The sequence below is a fragment of the Leptinotarsa decemlineata genome, unplaced genomic scaffold (genome assembly GCF_025532065.1).
Source record: "Leptinotarsa decemlineata unplaced genomic scaffold, Ldec_3_MD MMD2_P_RNA_scaffold_2, whole genome shotgun sequence".
Lineage (NCBI taxonomy): Eukaryota > Metazoa > Arthropoda > Insecta > Coleoptera > Chrysomelidae > Leptinotarsa > Leptinotarsa decemlineata.
The window spans coordinates 3388957-3405899 of NW_027412529.1; the positions used below are offsets into that span (position 1 = coordinate 3388957).

The 16943-nt window shown below is 34.6% G+C and overlaps 1 protein-coding gene across 1 annotated transcript in view; it reads right to left on the bottom strand.

Moving 5' to 3' along the window:
• LOC111506920 (uncharacterized) overlaps nucleotides 1-10215 on the bottom strand; it is a 100518-nt gene extending 90303 nt beyond the window's left edge. Inside the window, exon 1 of the mRNA XM_023162140.2 lies at nucleotides 10041-10215. Within this exon, the coding sequence (XP_023017908.2) occupies nucleotides 10041-10215 (175 nt within the window). The remainder of the gene's footprint in view (nucleotides 1-10040) is intronic.
• Nucleotides 10216-16943: the final 6728 nt, after the last annotated feature.

Consider the following 16943-nt stretch of genomic DNA (forward strand, 5'->3'; position numbering starts at 1 on the left):
AAAAATCGATGTCTGGTGTGGCATATTAGGTAGTCATATCGTAGGGCCACTTTTTATTTTTGGGAATTTAACTGGCGAGGTCTACCTGAACATGCTCGAAAATATAATTGATCCTCTCATAACAGAAATAATTGAAAATGACCAAAATCATAATGATGATCGGCTTCATTTCCAGTAAGATGGAGCACCTCCTCACTATGTTGCTCCGGTAAGAGAGTTTTTAGATGACGGTTTCCTGGATGGTGGATTGGAAGGAGAGGCCCCATCGAATGGTCTGCCAGGTCACCTGATTTATCGCCTTTAGACTTTTTCCTTTGGGGACACTTGAAAAATAAATGTTTTGCTACGCAGCCCGAGTCTATAGAAGATCTTCGCCAACGAATTACAGCAGAGTGCAGAAGTATAACACCTGATATGCTACAGAATGTTAGGAATAGATTTGAACAAAATCTGTATTATTGTATGGAAGTAAATGTGTCACATTTTCAGCACTTGCTGAAGAAGGATTCTACTAAGTCAATTACACATTTCAAAGTACTGGGTTGTAGTTGTTTTTTTTTTTCATAATACCTACATGTTCGAGTGAAATACAACAAATTAGGTATCATTGAAAAGATAATTTTGTGTCCTTTCAAATGATATATCACTCGACCCCACTTTCCATTTGAAATTTTAGGGTTGTCACTTACCCTCGCTAGGGGGTTGAAGGCACGAGTAGAAAAATACATGTGAAATGTGTCCCCCTCAAAAGCAAAATTGACCTGTCCGAGCATTTTTGCGTTAAGTTACAAAAAAAGGGGAAAAGCAAGGTGCATACTTTTCGTTGGACCACTCTGAATAAAATATCATGGAAAGAGTATCGGAAGAGTAATAAATAGTGCTGTTGATATAAAATTCAAATCTGAAGTCTAAAGTATATAAAATATAGAAAAAATAGTGTTTTATATATAAAATGTAAAAACGGTGTTGCAAATATAAAATTAAAAGTAATGTATGGAAGAAGAAGTTTTGAATGAAGAGAGAATAATGTTGTATATATTTAATATAAATACCAAGGAAACAGTAACGAGAGAATACTTATAATGAAAGAATACTTATATTATAGAGCAATAATTTCTATGTGAATTTATTTTTTTCTTTTCAATTTGATTTTTTTTTATAACAAATTGTAATATATGTTTTTTAAATTAATATATTGATGGATGGAAAGGCGTGACTGGGCGCTTATCCATTCCTTAATTTTTGCTTTAAATAAAGGATGGGAATTATATTCTTTCATTTCATGAGGGATCAAGCTATATACTTTGGGTCCCAAGTAGACAAAACTTCTTTGTAGGGTGTTTTTTTCTGGTCTTGGTATAACAGAATTCATTTTGTGACGTGTACTGTAGTTCTGTGACTATGCTGTCGCATAACTGCGACAGCAGGCTAATATTCCATAATTCAAGTGTAGTTCAACTAGGGCATAATATAATATCCGAAGCTGATCAATTTTCAAAATATTCGATAGATATTTGAACTTTGATATGGATGTACCATTTCAAATTGCAGTCTATGGATACTCTCAAATATTTGATATGTTGGACCATCGATATTGTTTGGTTGCCATCTATTTGAAGGGTGTCATATTCTGGTAAGTTCTTCACGTATGAGGTGAAAGGTATGAAATGTGTTTTCTCGATGTTCATTGTTAAAAGCCGATTTTTAAACCACTCTTGGATTATTTTTAAGTCTCTTTCAGCTTCTTTTTAAGATTGCCTATCCTCGTCTACATATATAATTGCTGTATCGTCAGCATAACTTACCACATCTCCTTCTGAATTTAGTTTCAGCAAATCGTTGAGATGAACATCGAAAAGTATAGGCCCCAGGACTGTGCCCTGTGGAACACCATATTTTATTACTGTTTTTTACTCTAAGGCTATCATTTAACCTTACTCTTTGAATTCTTTCTTGTAGATAGTTTTTCATCGGATCGTAAGGTTTTCCTCTTATTCCAATACTTTCCAATATCTTTAGCAATGTATGATGGTCGACGGTGTCGAACGCTTTAGCGAGGCCAATGTTGGTTTGGCTTTGTCAACATATTTAGATATTCTGGAAGTGACGTGTACTATGGCGTCTTGCGTGGATCTATTTTCTCTAAAGCCAAATTGTTTTTCCGATATCAATTCATATTTTTTTAAATAGTTTGTTAGACGCGTTTTCAGTAACAGTAATTCACCGATATAGGATTTTCCGCACTCAAAGGGTATCCGGTAAATGCAATTCTTGGCATCGCAGTCCGCGTTTGGTGGCCTGGTTTTCGTGAGGCTGCTGCGGATAGTGTTTCCGGATCTACAGCAGGTTTTGATGTTGTACTTGGATCCAATTCTTCTTATTTTTTCCGATAGGCCTCTGATGTAGGAAAGTGCAAGCACTGGTTGCGATGGCTTCTCTTGCTTGCGAGGCTCCTGCTGTCTTTTAGCCAAAGTCTGTTTTACCATCGCTTTGGAGTAGCCATACCGTTGAAGATCATTTCTGATGATGTCTATTTCCTTCTCGAGACCTTCCTTCGTATAACAGAACCTGAAAGCACAGTCTAATAGAGTCTTAATGATTTCTCTTTTAGTCGATTTATGGTGGTTGGATTCCTTTTTCAGGTACTATCCCGTGTGGGTAGGTTTTCGATATACAGATTTTTCCCACTTAGTGTCGGTCCTCTTCACCAATACGTCTGAGAATGGCAATTCGTTGTGGAATTCCTTCTCCATTGTGAAAGTGATGGAAAGTCTTACGCTGTAGTTGTATTTCAGGAACGCGTGTAGTTCAGTATTCCCATGATTCCATATCATGGAGGTGTCGTCAACATATCTCAAACAGACATGAGGATTCTTGTAGGCTTCTTCAATGGCCAGAGTTTCCAACCACTTTATATATATGTTGGCTATGATTGGTGAGAGTTGCGTTCCCATTGGCACTCCCTTATCTTGTGTAAAGAATTCGTCCTTCAGTTGGAAATAACAGTTTAGTACACAACATCCCAGTAATTCCATAATTACTTCTATAGGTACATTCGTTCCATCTTTCAGGTTCTCGTCTTCGGATAGCTTCCTCTTTATGATTTGGAGTGCTTCTTCAACTGGAACGTTGGTGTGAAGGTCTTCCACGTCGAAACTAATCACTTGGTCTTCCTGTGTGACTTCAATTGCCCCTAGTAGTTCGACAAAATGCCTTGAATTCTTAACAAAAAACGATGTTTGTCCTTGTAATGGTTGTATTACGGGTAGTGAAACCTCTGGAGCTGATGTTCGGTCTGAGGGGAACGTCCTTCTTGTGAATTTTGGGTAGTTCATACAAGTGAGGGGGCTTACTGTGGTGTGGTGTTAACGACGGTCTCTCCTTGTCCGAAAAATAAACTCGGTGTTTTTTAAAAATCTGGTACAACTTCCTTTCAATTGATGCAGTAGGGTCCCGTAAGATCTTGGTGTATTGTTCTTCAGAAGAACCTTTTCGATCTTCTGTTTGTACAGAACAGTGTCTATCACCACAGTAGCGTTTCCTTTATCTGCAGGTAGGATCTTGATAGTGTTGTCTCTAAGTACGCCGTTCAGAGCTATACGTTCTTCATTGCTGATGTTAGATGTTGGAACTGATTCTCGATCCAGCTGTTCTCTGATTTTTTATCTGAATTCTTCTGCCTCGGTCTGGTCAATTTGCTAAATATAATTGTTATTCTCAACTATTCATTTTTGATTCTTCGTTTTTAGTTCTCTCAATGATTTCAAATCATTTTATATAATATCAGACAATGGAAGTCCGAACTAATGAAATTCATCGAGTTGGTTATGTTATGTTAGGTTAGTATAGGTTAGGTTAAGGTTAGGTTAGGTTAGGTTAGGTTATGTTGAAAGAGTTGCATTTTGGGGTGAAAAATGGAAAAATATAGATGGCGCCATCTGAAATGAAGTAGCGTAATTATTATTCGATCATAGCGCCATTCAATGTAAAATAGCGGATTTGTCATTCGATCAGAGTGCCATCTGATGTGAAATAGCGGAATTGAGTCAGTTGAGGTTAGGTAAGGATAAGTTAGGTTAGGTTAGGTTTTGGGTTAGACAGTGACTAGGGAGGAGGAAAGAGAAGGATGGCTTTTAGTTGGGTTAGTTGGGTAGATGAACTTGGAAGTTGGGGTGGTGACTTGGAGTTTGGGTAAGACAACCACCGTATTAAGGTGGACTTGGTGGTTGGGTAGTCTTGTTGGGTTAGGTTATTTGGGGTGGACCTGGAGATTAGGGTGGTGACCTGTTGGGTTAGGCCATTTGTGGTGGACGATGTGAGGTTGACTTGGGTTAAGCCATTTGGGATGGACGAGGTTGGGTTGGACGAGGTTAGATTGGTGACTTGTTGGGTTATATTATCAGGGGTAGATGGACTCGAAGTTTGGGTTGATTTGTTGGGTTCGAAGAAAAATTGTCAAATTATCTGAAAACATTTCGTTCAGGCCAAACTCAACTCCCTACGGAGTAGGTTAATGGACTGACACCTATCAGAAAACAACTACTCCCCTGACTAACACCACGAAAGGCGTTGGATTATATCCGACAGGTGCCAGTGCAGGATTCTTCACAGAAGTTATTCCTGCATATGCTGTTGGAACACACTTGCAGATCAGTTTCGGGCTGTTTGGCCACTCGTCAGTGCAAGGTAGTGTATATCATCAACATAAAGTCGATGATTTCCGATAATCGGATACAATCCAACGCCCTTTGTGGTATTAGCCAGGGGAGAAGTTGTTTTCTGATAGGTATCAGTCCATTAACCTACTGTGTAGGGAGTTGAGACTGGCCTGAACGAATTGTTCTTAGATAATTTGATTTGCAGCCAGTCTTCAAGTATGCCCACTGACTATATGCGAAAGTTTTCTTTCCTTATACGAGGAATTGGGCAAATTTCGGATATGCAGTTGGTTACCTCGTTCACAGGCAGATGGGGCGACGACAAACCTGTTGTTTGTTGTATGCTTCAGCTTAGTTCGAGGAATGATACTCTGACGGAATTCGATTTTCAGTTATCGGAAATTATCGACTTTATGTTGATGATATACACTACCTTGCACTGACGAGTGGCCAAACAGCCCGAAACCGGTCTGCAAGTGTGTTCCAATAATTGAAAATCTATTGCGGCAGTTGTATCGCCAACAGCATATGCAGGAATAACTTCTGTGGAGAATCCTGCACTGACACTTGTCGGATATAATCCAACGCCCTTCGTTGTATTAGCCAGGGAAGTAGTTGTTTTCTGATAGGTGTCAGTCAAGTAATCTACTGTGTAGGGAGTTGAGACTGGCCTGAACGAATTGTTCTTAGATAATTTGATTTACAGCCAGTCTTCAAGTATGCCCACTTACTATATGTAAAAAAAAATTGTCGTTTTTGTTGGAAAAATATTGCGGTTTAGTCTTCAAGAATGTGAACCATTAGGATTTCGAAGAGAAATGAATACATTTTATTTTCATCATACAGAGAGTGTGTTTTGGGTTGTTCTCCGAGAGCAAAAATCCAATAGAATTGTAATTTTCATTTCAACAAAAGAAATGGCAACAAAAAAACTCGTTTTTCATCATCATCAGAAAGTGGTTGTAGGTAATGCGGGTTACAATCCCCTTATGACTACACTAATATTTATTTATTTATATATTCGGGATACAAACAGAAAAAAATCCACTACAGTATCCACATAATTAAAATAATATTAAATTAGAGTAATATATATACTACACATGTACACAGTGTCTAAAGTAAGGGATGAATTAAAATCAAATACAATAACAATAAAAACTGATTAATAGTTATTGACGAAATGTGTTAGTTATAATTTATGAAAATAATCTTTCAATATTTTTTTGGCAGTAAGCAAAGAAGTATTAAAAATATCGAAGTAGTTTGCGAGAGAATTACCCCATTTAACGCATCGACATAGAGGAGAGTTCTGCGAACAGTTTGTTCTCTTGAAAGGTAAATTGAATAATTCATGTGCTCTCATTGTTCTATTTGGAACATTTAAGTAAATGATTGATAATAACGATGAACAATTTATTTTGTTTGTTATTATTTTTTGTAAAAATAAAATATCTGATATGTTACGCCTATGTTCCAACGATACTAACTGGAGGTCTCGTCTAATTCGCAAAGTATCACTGTTTTCAGTAATTCGAATACCTTGTTTGTAAGCAACGAGTTTTAAAAATCGATTTTGAATACGTTCTAATCGATCGATGTATATATTATACTGTGGACTCCAGATGATTGATGGTCAGTCGGTAGCCAAGCGGTTCGGCGTGGGTGATTTGTTCACTCACTCGAATTGACTGCCGTGTTGGTCGGTGGTTCAAGCCCTAGTCTGAACGATCGATCTTCACTTGCTATCGTCCAACCCGTGTTAGGAATCACACGTTAAAAGGTAAGACCTCGTTAATCCTTAGCTCGCACAAGTTTCGACTTCTGAGGGTTGTCGTTCGTAGGGGTGCGACAGCTGGTTAACGGAAAAACAGATTTTAAAACAGATTTTTAAAACAGATTAACTTACTTAATACAAAAGCATTATAGAGATTTTGTATTGATTTTGTTTGATTGAAGAATTTACATTTTCTCTTGACATATCCCAGAGCTCTACTGCTCTTATTTATTACATAATCTATATGTTTATCGAAAATAAGTTTGGAGTCAAAAATAACTCCTAAATCTTTAAATGTATTAACTCGTGACAGCAAGATATTATTTATGTGATATGAATATGTAGGAATATTTTTGTTGCGGGTGAATGATATACAACTACATTTGGAAAAATTGAGATATAATTCGTTTTGTTTACAAAATTCAAATAAATTATTTATGTCACTCTGAATTCTGAAGCAATCTGACAATGATTTTATTTGAAGATAAATTTTCAGATCATCAGCATACATTAAGAATTTGGCATTTTTAAAACATTGTTTAAGAAAAGGTTTAGAAAATCAACTGACTTATGTAGGTAGAGGTCAAAATTTAATATTTTTATTTCGTCATTATTGTGTGATGTCTATTCTTCTCAATGGGTGATTGGAGACCAAGTTCCCGACCTCAAATCCATTTTTGAGTTACAGAGGAAACTAATTTCTGTTGGAAAATCATGTATCTATTCAACTATAAAATATCATTCGCATTGACCTACAGTCCAACACGTATGTGGATCACATGCGACCTCTTCGTAAATCCAGCGTAATAACGCGGCTTAGGATTCCAGCTCATTAAATCAGGTAACCAAATTAAGGACTATCAGAAACTACCAAAGCCTGGAACGCTGTTATTCCGCTTCCTAATCATTGCACGGACGCCTTTGCGAATAGCCGCTTTCTACATTTTTATTGCCCACTAAAATTTCCATTTATTCATATTTTAACGGCTTTGCATTTTACGCTCGTTTTAAACGACACTTTTTTATTTATGCCTTCCGGAATAATGTTTCAATATCCTCTGCCATTTGTAATTCGTAAAAAATACATTTCGATGCTATATATGACTTCATAAAGTGTAGATAAACGGTTGATAAATGTGCGATCTATTCGATTGGAAGCCGATATATCGCGAATTGTAGGTGATGTCTGAGTTTTATCGTTATTTTCCATTCAGTCGGTGTTTGTGCAACGAAAGATTCACTTTACGGTAGTCTTCGATGTTTCTCTGACAGCAGATCATGATGATGAATGATTACATTGTTAAAAAGAAGCGTTAAAAGCTTGGTTTCGATGATTTTGGATATAGTCAATGAATTCACGTTGAATATCAAAGAAATATCAGACCAAAAGGGAAGAATTATCCCATCATAAAAAAAATTGAGTATTTGTCTGTTTGTCTCATCGAGACAAACACTGCTACTGAGTTACATGATTGGTGTCAGAAAAATGAACTATCATCAAACATAGGCAAATGTAAAATTATGACTTTTACAAGGAAATCATCAGTACAAGTATATGAATACAAATTGGATAATATAACATTGGCAAGAATGTTATATATATATATATATTATATATATATATATATATATATATATATATATATATAACATATATATATATATATATATATATATATATATATATATATATATATATATATATATATATATATATATATATACAAACTGTAGGTTTTCGGCTGAAATGAATAATCTGAAAGTGTCGAGTTTGTCCATTCTATGCAGTTCTTGCTCAGCAATTGAACTGGAAATATTGTGCTTTAACATGGAACGCCATCACTTACCATTGGCTGAGATGAATAGAGCTGTAGGGCTTCTTCAAGGTGGCATGCGACAAAATGATGTAGCTCTACGTTTGGGGGTCTCCCAAAGTGTTATCAGTCGATTGTGGCGGCGTTTCCGTGAAACTGGCAGTCCAGCCGAACAATATCCAGGGCGAGGACGCGCTACAACTGCAGTTCAAGACCGATTTTTGGTCTTAACCGCAAGAAGACAACCGACAATCACAGTACCTGAGTTGGTTAACGTGTTGCAGCAGACGCACCAGGTAACCAATGGTCGTGATACTGTCAGAAATCGACTGCATGAAGCAGATCTCCACAACAGAAGGCCACTTAGATGTCCACCTTTGTCGAGAGGCAATCGCGGTAGTGGAGGCCATACTTTGTACTGATTCCAATTTTTTTTGTATTATGATTTTTTTTCGGAATGCCAAAGAGGAGCCATATTTTTTTTTTAGTTTTGCTTGTATGCGCACTCAGTATTTTTGACCATTTAATAAATTTTGTTGTAAGTAACATTCGTTTAATAATCACCCGTCAACTTTTTTTTCCCTAAAGCGATTTAAAAAAAATTATTGCCATTTTTAAAAATATCCCTAGACTTTTCCGGTGTATATATATATATATATATATATATATATATATATATATATATATATATATATATATATATATATATATATACATATATATGCAGAAAAGTGGGGGTATATTGCATAATATAATATTTTTTTTAATTTATTTCGACGGCAAGTTTCCATATACAAGTAAAACAAGAAGATTCCATGAGGGTTTCCCCTGTGTGTGGAAAAGGGTATATTTAACTTAAGCCTAGGAGTATTGAGATCATGGAGTATTACAATAAAATTAAATTTAATATTCAATAATAAAATTATATTTTCAAATTCATGGTTTACATTTTATCTAGAAATAATGAGTGTTTAGAAATAATAAGTGTTTTTCAGGTCAATATATTGATGGATTTTTAAGCGTGGCAACGTATTAATCCAGGCGATGAGATGTTTTCGGAATGATTGCATTGATATGATTATTTTTAGTTCGTTGGGTATCATATTGTAACACCTGGGTGCTAGGAAGTTATAATTTCTCATTAATGTGTTTTTCTTGGTTCTTGGTAGTGTGAGTGTGTAATGTTTATTTCGCGTTTCATATGTGTGTGTTCTACTGGTCGACATGTTTTTATTCAAATGCTGTCTTATAACGATTTTTACAAAGTATAACTGTCTGACGTCCATTATTTTGGTCGATATAAAATTTCAGTCGAGTAATCATATGGTTTTTTATAGATAAATTTGAGTATCCGCTTCTGTATCATTTCCAGTGGTATTATATGGTTAGAATAGGCAGCTCCCCAGGCAATGATACCATAGTTGATATGACTTTGTACAAGTGCGTAGTATATTGTCCTCATTTGTTCTAGGTTCAAACAATTACAGTAATGTCTCATTCTATAGAGCACAAATCTGAGTTTTTTTACTGTGGCGTTTATATGATCATGCCATTTGAGATGTGGATCAATGATTATGCCCAAGTACTTAGTATTCTGTGCTGCGGACACATTGACCTCTTTGCCATTGTTCAAAATAACTCTGAGTGATTTATATTTAGGGAGGAATTTTTCATATGATGTGATCATTTCTGAAAATTGCTACACCGCATAAACTGAAATATTGTTGCTTCAGATGATTCAATTCAAATTTGTTTTCTGAATATTGAATGAAGGAAAATCCGAATACTCACTGGGAAACTTGTAGAACGGAACCGCCATACATGCGACGCTGTGTATCGTCCTAACTGCTGATGCGTCCTGCTGTCCAGAGGAACACGAACACATCGAGCTGAAACCGCAACTGTTTGATGTCAGCCCGCTACATCGGAGGGACAGGACAATTAGGATGCTCCATACCGGAAGCATTGTATCTGGAACGAAAGATGAACTTTGTATAGGAAACTGTTTGTTCGGTTCCGGCAGGATAGCTGAGCAAATCCTCCGTATTGAAAATTATACCCTGTGTCCAAGATAGGAATGAACAGCATGGGGATATATGAAACGAGGTCGATTGAATTAGAGAAAAGTAACGCATTTATGTACCTGATAATATGCCATTCAGAAAGTTCAAATATTCCTAGTAGTTTCAGAGATATCCGAGAAGAACCGAAATTTGAGAATTTCGTTTTTATTCTCTCCTGGCTTTATTTCCAAAGTGAATGTAAAAAAAATAGCAGTCTTTCGTGGCCGATAAGGTAGGCAGAATTTTTCAGCGGTGATTCGTCTTTTAGAAAACATCATCAACTTTGTATTTTTATATGGGCCGAAACTGAAGTATTCCCTGTATACGACTCAATTTTCATTGTGAATACAGCAACGTATCACACATGATTCCATAATCATTTCTCGCGCAAAATGAATACTTAACCTAATTTTCATCAATTTTAGATAGTACGTGCTGGAAAAAATGTCATATTTTGATACATGAAATAAATTGATTATTCTTATTCATAATAAATTCTAACTTACCACTTGCCGGAATTTTCTCGTTGTTGAATACAAAGATGAGTCGCAATATCAAAACTGTAGTTTATAAAATGTAATTGTAATATATTAATAATATACAGGGCTATTCAAATTCGTTTCTGTACATGGGGATCTCGTAAACGATAAGAGATAGAGCGTCGGTTAAATTGTGGCAAAGTTGTGTATATTTGAGACCTATTCAATGATGTAAAGAAATCGAATATAGCCCTTTGGGTTCTGTAGGTACACAGAAAAAAACCAACAGTTATACAGGGTGTCATCTGATTTGGGCCACGCCCATCTTTGAATTTTTAAATACGAACCTGTATTTTTTGTTGTAGTTTTTAGATCGTAGACGATCACTTCATACTGAGAAATCAGATTCAATTTTATATTTCGGGATTTTTCGGTAATATTCGATTATAATTGTGTGAATTATTCCCTGTTTAATTACGGCCCTGGAAATTGGTTCACTGAGCTGAATAAAAACATAATAGCAAGTTTCACGTCTCCCTATGTATCGTAGAGGTTTTTGAGATTTTTTTTTCATTTTTAGGTACATATTCATATTTTTCCATTGCTCTGAGCGTTTTCTACAATGAACTTCGAATAAAAAAACCTTTTATGATTATTTAAAGCATATCTACATCTAAAATATATTATATGTGTTTTAATAAGCAGAAAAAGAAATGATAACAATAATAACATCCGAAACGAACACTATAATTGTAATGAAAATTGAAAAGAAGTACTTTATATAGATACCCAAAAAAATTATTGGCGCAATAAATGTCTCGAAATGGAGTTCTTCCATTTCGAGACATTTTTGAACTCGGTTTTTCATATTATTTATTGCAGACCATCTCTTATTGTCCCATTATTTGTCTCGAAATGGAAGGACTCCAATTCGAACATTTATTGCACAATTAATTTTTTTGTGTGTATAAATTACTTACTTCATTTCAATTCTCATTATAATCATAGTGTTCGTTTCGGATGTTATTATTGCTACCATTTTTTTTTCTGCTCATCAAAACACATATAATATATTTTTGTTGTAGACATGTTTCAGATAATCATAAGAGGTTTTCTTATTCCAAGTTCATTGTAGAAAACACTCAGAGCAATGGAAAAAATATGAATAGGTATCTGAAAATGAAAAAAAAAACTCTATGGTACATAGGGAGACGTGAAAGTCGCTATTATGTTTTTATTCAACTCAGTCAACCAATATCCAGGGTCGTAATTTGAAAGGGAATAATTCACACAATTATAATCGAATATTACCGAAAAATCCAGAAACATAAAATTGAATTTAAATTCTCAGTATGAAGTGAACGTCTACGATCAAAAAAATACAACAAAATACAGGTCTGTATTTAAAAATTCAAAGATGGGGGTGGCCCAAGTCAGATGACACCCTGTATAAAATATTCAAGGATACATTCTGAGAGCCCACATTAAGTGCCAATAGCAAAATGTTGACAGATTTTCAATATGTCTGCGAATAAAGAAGATATAGACAAAAAAATAATTTGAGATTTTCCTGTATATCTCCAGAATCAAAAGAGCTATATTCGATTTCTTTACATCATTGGATAGGTCTCCAAAACACGCAACTTTGCCATGATTTAACTGATACTCTATCTCTTATTGTTTACGAGATCCCCATGTACGGAAACGAATTTGAATAGTCCCGTATTTATTGATTTCTTTAGGACATCCTAATATACATACATTATTTCAAAAATATTTAAATAAATGACATAAATGACAAAAATGATGATATGATAGAAAAAAATAATAATAAAAACCATTTTTCAATGATTCCAGAATGGTTTCAGCATGAGGATATACATAATAAATATATAACCAAACAGAAAAAAAATCAAGGATGATATTTTATATAATTCATGAGTTTTTTTCTAATTGGAAAACATTTTTTGAATCTTTCAACGAAAGTGGGAGTTTGTTATACTCATTCAAACCTTTATGAAATAAAGACTTCATCGTACTTGATAAATTAGTTCGAAGAAGGTGGAATTTTTGGAAGCTACTCGCTCTTGTTGAGTGGTTATGGATTTGAGATTTATATATACAGAATTCTTCAAAATAAGTTGGAAGCAAGTTATGTGTTAGTATGAAAATGAATATCATCGCTAACTCGTACAGTCTCTGGGAAACAGACATCCACTGCAATGTACTTAACATGTTTGATATACTAAAAAACCTATTTACGTGTGAAATAATCCTCATTCCACGATTCTGTAACTTTTGTAATGCCGATACCTTATTTTGGTTAAATGAGTATAAAAGACTAGCACGATAATCAACATAGGGTTGGATTATACAAACAATTATATAATGTAATTTTTGAGTACATCGAAAGCTGAGATGAAATTCTTGAGAAAAAATATATTTTTTTAGTAATTTTCCTATATATATATATATATATATATATATATATATATATATATATATATATATATATATATATATATATATATATATATATATATATATATATATATATATATATGCGGCAAACCGCAGACACGTGTTTCTGGCTATTTAGCCTTCGTCAGTACGGTACAGCCAAGTGTAAAGGATAGACAACACTTGTCTATCCTTTACACCACCACCACCAAACAAAGCAAGCGGATTCATCATCAGGGGCCAACTGTGATTTCGTGTCATCGTTGTCATCTGGCTAAATAGCCAGAAACACGTGTCTGCGGTTTGCCCACCTTCCTATGAGTGCTATGTCCAATAACCTTTTTCCATTGATAATACCATCTCACTCAATATCCCTCTATCTTTATATATATATATATATATATATATATATATATATATATATATATATATATATATATATATATAAATTCAACTTGAAATGATACGGTCAACTGCGACCCACTGACGTTCAGTGTTTGTCAAATTGAACTTTTTTTTTTTAAAAATTGAAAAAGTGCATTTCTAGATCGAATTTAACAAAAAGTTACTTGAAAAAGTTGTGTCTACGGCAATTTTATATCCATATGCCAAATTTTATGTAACTCAGATAAAGTTAACGTTTTGCTTATTTTTGACAGATATCCCCTTTATTTTAAAAAACAAGTTCGGTTAATTGTCATCCATCCATGTATACATAACAAACTCATCATGGAGTTTAACTTTTCTGATGAATTTTCACTTATACGGACATTTTTAGAGAGAAATTAAAAATTTGCTATAAAAATTTTAACATAACTGGTGCAAAGTTTCAATCACTTGGCTATTTTCTTAAACAAACGTCAGTACCTTCAATTTTGAAAAAGCAGACACAACTCAAAAACTGTTATACGTATTAATAAAATTAATAGAGTTGAAATCAAATTAAAATTTAAATTTTCAGTATTTCCAGTTGTTGTTGCAATAATGTTGTCTCTTCAGGAAAGAATAGAAATAGTTTTAATATGTGGTGAGAATACACCATATCGGCAAGTATCTAACATTTTTAATGAACGGCATCCAGGAAACAATGTTCAAAATACTACTTTGTCAAGGATAACGTCGAAATTCAGAGAAACGGAATCCGTAGCAAATAAATTTAAGAAAAAGCACACTCCAAGTAAATATGATGAGGAGGAAGTTATTGAACACGGGCAAACGAGCATAACCGATATTATAAAAAATACCGATTACAAGAAAGAAAGTGTTAGAAAAATTTCATTAAAGAATAAATTTTGGCCTTACAAGCCAAAATTTATTAACACATTGAAAGAACGAGATTTTGATGTCCGTTTGGGGTTTTCATTCTGGTTTCAAGGAGAGAGAGAAGAAAATGTAAAGTTTACGTATAAAATTTTATGGACAGATGAGGCAACATTCTCTTCAAATGGAACGAACGGTTAGTTCTCAAAATTGCCGATGGTGGGCCCAAGAAAATCCCATTTTCACAGTTGAATGTGGTGATCAGTATTCCTTTAAAACTAATGTATGGTGTGGGATACTTAACGACCAAATAATTGGGCCATTTTTCTTTAGGGAAAATTTATCATCCATCGGTTATTTCAACCTTTCAAATATTGAGGTTTGTGAAGTTTTAGATAATATGCCTTTAAATATCAAATACGACCTATGGTATCAGCTTGATGGCGCACCAATACATCACACGGTTGCTGTAAAACAGTCCCTCCAGAAAATGTTCAAAGGCAAAGTTATTGGATGTAACTGGGAACATTATTGGCCACCTAGATCACCCGACTTGACGCCTTTAGACTTTTTCTTGTGGGGTTACCTGAAACAAAAATTGTACCGGAGTAGACCATTTACTGACATACAACATCTGGAAAATACCATTCGCGAGTGCTGTGCAAATATAAATCCCCGATTTATTAAAAATGTAGTTATAGATGTCAGTAGAAGGACCATAATTTGTATTGAACGTGGAGAACGACATACTGAAATGTAGGCTATAAGTGTTTGACAACCTCATTTAGATCAATAAGTAATTTTTTGTACCCATTTGTATTTTCTATAATATTATTGTTGTTTAAAATTTATAATAATAATAATAGTTCTATCGAAATTATTCTGCATTTTTTTTTAGTTGCCTCTGCTTTTTCGAAATCAAAGGTTTGTTTAAGAAAATAGCTAAGTGATTGAAACTTTGCACCAGTCATGTTAAAATTTTTATAGCAAATTTTTAATATCTCTCTAAAAATGTCCGTATAAGTGAAAATTCATCAGAAAAGTTAAACTCCATGATGGGTTTGTTATGTACACATGAATTGATGACAATTAACCGAACTTGTTTTTGAAAATAAAGGGGATATCTGTCAAAAATAAGCAAAACGTTAACTTCATCCTAGTTGCATTAAATTTGGCCGTGGACACAACTTTTTCAAGTAATTCTTTGTTAAATTCGATCTAAAAATGCACTTTTTCAATTGAAAAAAAAAGTTGAATTTGACAAACACTGAACGTCAGTGGGTCGCAGTTGTCCGCATCATTTTAAGTTGAATTTAAAGCACAAACAAGTGCCAAAGTTAAATTTCATTGAAACTTTTCGAAAAAAAATTTTCCATATGGTGCGCATTTTAATGGTGACACTGTATTTTTTAATCTGACGCCCTTGAGTATTTCAAAATGAAGAATTTTTTTTGCACATCATAATAATGGCCGCGAGTTTGCGTCAGATAGAAATCGTCAGATTATTGAATAAGAGTTTTTCTGTTGCACTCAACACCCAGAATGTCATCGTGATTTCATCCAGGTTTGGAGACCAGCTCCCCTACCCTTTTGGCTGATGCACTCAACACCCCCTTAGAAAATTTTTTTTCTTTTCACTTTCAACCCTTACGTACAACCACCCACATCATGCAAACGATCAGATTAACATATTAACATTATTAAAAATACGTAGGACATTGATGCTATCGCTATCTGACGCGCTCGAGTCCATGTAACAGTATTTTTTACATATTTTAAAATCTATAGCCGCTTCCCCCACCGATGAAAAGGTATATATTATGTAACATTTTTTTCTTCTTGTCATCTAAGCTTTGCAACCTAATATGCCCCAATGACGCCCGACTCACAATCGGAAGACCGTGGGTTCGATTCCTTTCCTGTCTCGATCAGATATTTTTTCTCGGGGGACTTTATCTGGTTGAAGCTGGGATGATTCTGCAACCGTGTTAGGAATCACACGTTGAAAGGTAAGACCTCGCCAGTCTTTAGCTAGCACAAGTTTCTCAACTTCTGAGAGTTGTCGTATGGGGGCGAGAGCTGATTAACAGGAAAACAGATTTTTTTTTGAACAGACGCTCGAGTAAATCCTCATTTTGCATCGTGGGCCCCCCTGCTATTAGAACTACGCGATACTCAGGCATATACCTGTGTGTATAGCAAGGCCAGTTTGGGAAATACGTCGAATAATAATTTAAGCAGAACGAACATCGACAAGGTTAGTCATTATACTCCTGATTATGTGCGTAACAAGATAACTTTCCTCCAAATATTAGCGAACGATGTTCAGCAAGTGCGATATATTTACGCAACTATTCAACAAACACAATATGTTTACATATCTTGTATGCGAAGGGCGGGAAAATATATTTCGGGTTGATAAACTGAATGTG